At 26.7% G+C, this 7741-nt stretch overlaps 1 protein-coding gene across 1 annotated transcript in view; it reads left to right on the top strand.

The window, feature by feature from the left end:
- The first annotated feature begins 7096 nt into the window (after positions 1-7096).
- Positions 7097-7741, top strand: part of LOC107450431 (uncharacterized) — a 40901-nt gene continuing 40256 nt past the window's right edge. Inside the window, exon 1 of the mRNA XM_043054856.3 lies at positions 7097-7265. Coding sequence (XP_042910790.1) covers positions 7244-7265 — 22 coding nt within the window. The 5' untranslated portion in view covers positions 7097-7243. The remainder of the gene's footprint in view (positions 7266-7741) is intronic.

The following is a 7741-nucleotide window of genomic DNA, read 5'->3' as shown; positions in this document are numbered from 1 at the left end:
GTGTTTAAAATTAGTTATTTTGTTGAAATGAATAATACGTGTGGGTTACGTTAGATATTTATACTATAATTATCTGTCATCATTAATACGTTTATTTAATGAACCTCATCGGAAAATATCTGGTATGGCAAGGGCACAAAGCACACACACAAAAAAAAAAAAAAAAAATCCATTAATGTGCATGAAGAAAGTAAATGTACATATATATATTATTATTATTATTATTTTCAAATTTAATGTTTGCAACTGTACATCATAGTGTATATTCTTGAAAAGAATTTTTTTTTCACTATTATTTGTTTTAGTTACTCATATTTTATCTTCAAAATTTCCACATTTATTTAGGACCATGAGTTTGCCTGAAAAAATACTTGTGCTAGTTTACAGAATTGCCTACTATCATGAGTTTTCTCAGTAAAATTTTGCTTTCACAGTGTCAACGATTGTATATTATAATTTTCCTTCTCGCAAATGCTCTATATTTCTCAGCAACACATGTTGTTGCTCAGATTTTATTTATTTTGTTTTATATACTAATGCTAGATTTAAACATGAATATTATATTTTAACATTTCTTAAAATTTTTATTGCCTGCTCATCGTAATGCCTATTTGCTTTATTTATTCTTGCCTGACTTTATATTTTAATTCTATATTTTAGTATTCTTTTCTTTTCTTTTGTTTTTTTGTCAGCATTATTTGCAATTATTGAATCAGAATTATTATTCTCTAAAATAAGTAGTTATAGCAATTTGACAGACTTGCTATTAAAAGTCGTTACTTTATATGTATTCAAATAATCATCGCTAAAACTACATTTTGGATAAATCAATTTTTAATTTATGTCACAATTAATTTATTTTAATCCATTAAGACATACCATAAATTTAATAACATACAATGTATTCAGATTAATTTAATCATGAGACAATGGGGATAGGGGAGTATGTAGGTGATATTAGCGAGTTGCATTAAAATTTTTAGAAAAAAAAATATAACACCAATTTTTAGTATTTTATTGCAAAATAGCTTTTATCTTTAAAAACTTTTTTAAAGAAAATTATATTAAAAATCTTTTGTTGAGAAACACGTTTTTATATCTTGCAGGATATTTCGATGGCTATTTAAAATTAACAGAAAAATGTTCACTTTAAGAAAATAAATGTTTACTTCGACTTTTAACTACTACAAAATGCCCATAATTAGCATTGTATTATTTACTTTGCCAATTTTACCTTTAATTAACTTTTTGATATTACATTCCTTTTTTCCATCTGTGATAAAGTAAGAGTTGTGTTCTTGCTTTTAGCCCTCATTTTGTCACCATATGTAAACATAATAAATCTATTGCAATTATACATTTCTTGTGACTCAAGTTATACTGTTTGTAATGCACACATGTAAACTATTTATATTTGCTCTATTTTGTAATTTAAATTTTTTATTTTTTCCCTTTTATGTTTTTATCTTGATTATACGGAAGTAAAAGATCAGGATGGTTATAAATAAAGATTTTTTATGCTTTTAATTAGAGAGTTTTTTTAATTGCATGCTTCGCCCACAAAATTAAGAGTTTTTTGTAATATTACAGTCATTTTCTCTATTTTTGATTTATTATTTATTTTTGTGTTTGCGAAGTTCTGACATATGTCTGCAAACTTATCTGCGTTATAAATAAGTTTATATTTCATTACGTAAATAACAACAAAAAAGTAACACATGTTTCAAACATATGTTACAAAACATATGTTTCATACATCAAAAAAGTAGTTCGAGAAAATTTTCTTCACTGAATTTAAACACCCAAAATAACAAAATGACCATTTTTTTTTTAAAAATATAGTGTCTCTTAGCTTTTATATGTATCTGTATGAACAGGTGTGTGCTCATAGATACACAATTAAAATGATAGTAAAGAATTCAAGATGTGATCAAAACAAAATTTTAAAACTTTAGAGAACAAAGTAGAATAACAGAAAAATAAAAATCGAGGGGAAATTTTTTTTTAATTCGTTGATTATCAAACTATACGCTAACAGATGTTTCATCTGAATTCCATCTTTCTGAGGCTGAAGTAATATGGAACATGTGGTGAGAATTCGCTTTAAAAAAGGAGAGTAAATAAATAATACTAAAATACAAAAATAAATAATACTCAAACAGAAATTTTAATAATTCAAATGGAGATTGAAATGTATGAAACAGAAAAGAATATAAAATTATTGAAACGGAAAAAAATAAAAAATTATTTTTGTGTAGAAATATTTATTTTTAAATTTTCTTTCTCCTTTGCACAAACACACACCCATATTCTAATATACGTATGTGTCTTAAACTATTGAAAATGAAAGGAGAAAAATTCTCAGACAAATACAAAACAATGTAATTTGTAATTCAGCAAAATTACAAAGCAATATAAATAAATTAAAAAATTTATTGAGAAATTATTATACTTATTTACAGAAAATAAAATTTTCCCGGATGGTGAATGTAAGTTTGAAAAAGATACATCAAAACAAAAATTTTCTTTGATGCAATTTAAAAAGCGTTTGATTTTTCTTTTATCATATTTTATAATTAATTCTTATTTTTTTATTTTTATAACTTTTTATTATATTAGTATAAGTTTTAATAATTTTTTCAATTCTGTATTATGACTTAATAAATTGCCTACGTTTTAATAAATTATGTATTTTTCAGAATTTTTATAATTATATTTCTTCATATATTTACAGCTCAATATAATTAGCAGTTCTAGCTCCGATTATTAAAACTAAGTTACTTTAATTAATTCCATTAATTCCACACACATTAATAAAAATTTATATTCTTCTTGGTGTTTTAATTTGAAACGAATTAATTGTAAGATATAAGTAATCCCCATTATCTTGTAAACACCTATTTACATACAAATAAATAGTTAGAATGTCTATTCTGGATATTTCACAACGAAACTAAGAATGGGTTTAAAAATAAAGGACCGCGTACCCAGAATCACTTTTCGAAACTAATGCTTATATTGATCAGTTTTGCTAAGGGAAGGATGGGATCATAGAGTTGATATAGTAGGTCAACCCAGTATTTCAACTCTATGGATGGGATAGTTTAACTGACCCTCTATCATATATCACTGTCACTGTACCAATTCACTCCTCCCTCAAAGCGACGCCCCCAAAGGGTGACTATTACAACTCTGATTTTGCCAATTCCGGTTTTTTATCTGGGTATCGCGTCCTCTTAACGGAGGTGTGCTTGTTCAAGGTCAACCATTCAACCCCAGTTTCCAATAGGAAGTTAGAAAAGAGCTGTGTTCAAATTCAGAGAGGGTCGTTATATTAAGAGTTGACCTTTTTTACGTCGTTATAGCAAGAGTAAAATAACGTTATATTTTATGGATGTGAATTGGGACTCCTTCACAGGGTCGTTATATCATGTTGGTCGTTCTATCACAGGATCGTTATAACACGAGTCGACTGTATATATATATATATATATATATATATATGCGCCACTCTAGGTTCTTTTGTATATTAGCATTGTATTGCGAATCATGCCAAATTAACTTTTGATAGGTTGAATAACTTTTCAGCTAAATTAAAAAATTAAATTTACGTTATTTGTTCTTCAAATGACCACGTTTTCTCCTGCTTATAAGGATTGTGACGCGTGCCGTGTATAAAAAGGTTTTATAGTAAATTTATTTTTTATCCGTTAATAATTTTAAGTTTATAACCGTTAATAACCACTAAGTTTTTCCGCCTTGTTTGAAAATGTATTTTAAAACAATACCAACTTTTTTTTATACTGTTTCAACTTGTTGTTATTTGCAAGCATTACGCATATCTTTTGAATGTATAAATAAAAATTAATTTCTGAACAAGATTTTAAAACTACTGTCGTTCAAATGCGTATATTATAAATTTTTACACTCATTCTAGTAATTTAGAATGTTACTTTGTTCGGATAGAATGCGTGGCTGAAAAAATAAAAATAAAATCGGCTGTACGTAGTAATTAAAGCATAAACTTATTTTTGAATTTACCGAATTACATTATTTACTTTAATTATTAACGCTCGTATTTAAATTAGTTGTTTGATCTAAGCCTCAAGATAATTTTTAAAATAAAAAGCATCAATGTAAAAATTAAATAAAAAATACTCCTGAAATGCCAATAAAAAATATATTACTGCAAAGGAATTTTCGCAACGAGCGTGTGTGTCAATTTCGGTCAAAAAACACAAACTAATTACAGTGAAGTGCTTCAATTAAATCATATGGTGGTGTCACATAGCAAAAACTAAATCTCTAGAGCAGAAAACCTAATTATTTCACAGAAATATGAATTAAGAAAAATTCAAGCATGACAGAATTTTTTAATTTCTTAGTTATGATTTCATATTTGAAGCTGCTTATTTGAGCAAATTAGCGATGCATTAAAAGTGTGAAATCTTGGAATTTTTTTTGTGCATTTCATTTATTCGATTTTCTCTTAATTTATCATTTGCAATTGAAATGCATTCTACACTTGTATTTATTAAATAAGAACTGTTGTGAAAAATCTGCATAATAAACACGACGAAAAAAATTAACACTCAAACATCTCGAAACTTTCTTCGTCTTTGACGAAATTATTTCCTAGTGTATGCTTCGAGAGAGTTTTAAATCAAAGTGACGAAATAACTATCGTCTCTTGTAGGAAATGAATTACGTCAAAATTAAATTAAAGAAAAAAGTTTTAAAAAAGTTTAAAAAAAATTATAATTGTAGTGCCTAAAGTATTTAATTTTTCTAATTATCGTTTTATCGTGGCCACCACATAGGTTGATCAATGTCATCTTAAAGGACGGATAGAACACAGAGATAAATTAAGCCCATGCCCTAAGCGGGATTCAATCCCAGGGTCTTCCTCATGCCAGGTCGATTCCTTAACTATCATACAGAGCAATCAACTTATTCCGTCACTTTATTTTCGATCGTCTAATTTTCATTCGAGTTTTATCATTCAAGTAAACGATCTCCCACCTTGCACAATGATGTTGTTTCGAGTTGAAGAAACATTTTTGTCAGATGCATGAAAGTTCACGGTTCGTCACAGATCACGTGATTTCGTGACGAAATCATTCTCAAAATCAACTAAATGTAGCTCAAGAGTTGCTGAATCGTCAAAAGTGAGAGTTTTATTTCTGAGAGTGTATGATAATTTAATTAAACTAATGTAAAAACAGTTATGATTAATGTAAACAACTCATATTCTTTTTATTTGCAGTAATTAATAATTTCAATAAAACATTATAAAATAATATTACGTTACGGTAGAATACAGCTATAATTTTTTTACTAGTATTGCATGTATGAAACATTTCTTCTAATCTGGTATCAAGTAATTTACTACTTTCTAGACACTAATTAAATGTTTGTTTGATTTATTACTATATATCCTGCACAGTTCTTTTTCAGCGTATGTGATAGAAAGAACTACCCTCAAATCTTAACTGGTTCATGTTGAAAGTTTTATTAAAGCAATACAGACAAAAGAAGCTAGAAAGAAATGAAAACGATTCCAATTCTGCTCAAATGGCAACAGATGGAACATTACTGCTCCCCTGAAACAACAGCTGATACTAGATGAGACGACCACATCTTAATAAAAAAGATAAATTTTCTTCATTCCATACTTCTTTGTTCTCTAACTTAGAAGGTTTCGATTTATTTTATTTTTTTACTTTGAGAGAGCAACCTTTTGAAATATAGATATTTATGTAAGCATTTTTTTAATTTAATTTCCGTTCTTGAAGTAAAAAATAAATGCTTTAATTCTTTTCATTAATTTAAAAACTGTTTTATACTTAAAAAGTTTGCGATTCGTGTTAAAAAAAAAGTTTCATAAAGTTCAAAGTTTTCTTTATGATGGTTTTTATAAAGAATTAGTTTTGAAGAAGTTTAGTTTTTAAGAAGAACTTGTTTTTAACTTAATTGGAATTTCGGTAAAATATTTAAAGTAGAATATTTTATAACAATAATTTTTAATAATATTTAATAGTAAAAAAATATTTTTATAATTATAGTTTTATAAGAAAAACGCATGTATTAAAAGCCACAACACGATCGTAACTTGCACTTTTATAAATGCAAAAATGTCAACTTATACGTATTTTGTGTAAAATTTTATTTTCGTGTTTAAATTTATAGTAAAACTTATGTTATTTTTTATTTCTTGGATTTCTAAACTAAATTTAAAATGATTTCGTCCATTGAAATATAATTTGGTGTATAGTAGCCATAATTTTTTGTGTTCAGGTAAATTAAAATTACTTACAGTGCTTGGTCACATATTTAATCTACTTTTCCACGGTCATAGTTTTATCTACTTATTTATTCAGATTTTGTTTACTGAGAACACATATTACCATGCGCATTAAAATCAATTTTATTTCTTTATCACAAGAACATTTCATTCAAAAAACCAACATATTTATAGTAATATATTCGGGTTAATTTTTTCAAACAATTGTTATTTTGTCAATTTCATGTATTGCTTTGCACGATAACTACAGTTCTCTACTTAAAAATGCATTTAGTTTATTTCGATTTCAAAAATTATGGCAACTATACAGCAAAATTTTTTTGAAGTCTATAAATAAGAGGAAAAATGTATGACAATGTATGATACAATGTTACTTTTGAACTCTGAGCAAAATAAAACATAGTTCAGCGTATAATTGTAATAAAACTTTTATTTTACTACCTCTAGGGAAACTCTTCCTCTGCAAAATTAAAAGCTGACAAGTATGTAAATGAGGTTTAAATATTTAAATTACTAGTGTTGCTCAATATATTTACTATCGTCTAAATGAGACAAATTATGCATTTCTTCTTGAGTTTCTCTCAATAATTAAAAATGGACCATGTTTCATGATTGGGCGGAAAAAATTGTTGTTAGAGACCGAAATACAGCTCTATTAAGTATCACGCAAAATATTGTTCATAGATATATATTTAATTAATTATGAAAACAAGTTTCACGGCCCTCTTAACTATTATGCATGGAAATAAATGATGTTATTGCGTGCAGGTAAAAGTAAATTAACTAATAATAATTAATTCAAAGTTACTCCTTTGCATAATATTAAAAAAAAACACATGACTGCTTATACTGTTTCATATTACTTCGACGGTAAAATGGGATCGCTGAAATTATGTTTCATTATAACTGAAAGATCATCGTTCTGCAGATCATAATAGAATGTCTGGAAATTCTGAGATCAGTAAGTATAGAATATTTTCTTATGAAGTTTCAGCTTTAAAAAAGAATTTTTTCTAGACTAGAGAAGCGAAAGTGATTCGTATTAAAACGTTCTCGATATATAATTATAATTTATTATTGTATTATATAATTTTATTGCATAATTTTATTACGTATATTTTTTAATTTGAAAAGAAAATAGAGTGTTGCTTTGGGTGATCCAAAACAGTTCCAATTTTGTGATATTTCAAGTTAAAACCAAATAGAGTGTTCATGGGCACATTACAATGTGCAGTTAATCTAATAGTTGATAAAGTTTACACCAAGTTCAGATGCATTTACTCCATCCATGGTTAGCAGCACTCTAGAGGGTGGGATGTCATTTTTGAATATTCCATATATTTCGAGGAAGTAAAAGTAAGTTGTGATTTTATTTGTATTAGAAGCAGATGACAGAATACTACAGCTATAGATAATGAGTGATTTTGTTTACTTAAT

The sequence above is a fragment of the Parasteatoda tepidariorum genome, chromosome 10, assembly GCF_982258835.1.
Source record: "Parasteatoda tepidariorum strain Cologne lab strain chromosome 10, Ptep-v5.0, whole genome shotgun sequence".
NCBI lineage: Eukaryota > Metazoa > Arthropoda > Arachnida > Araneae > Theridiidae > Parasteatoda > Parasteatoda tepidariorum.
Note: the sequence above shows the minus strand (reverse complement) of the source record. Positions and strands in the feature narration are given on the sequence as shown.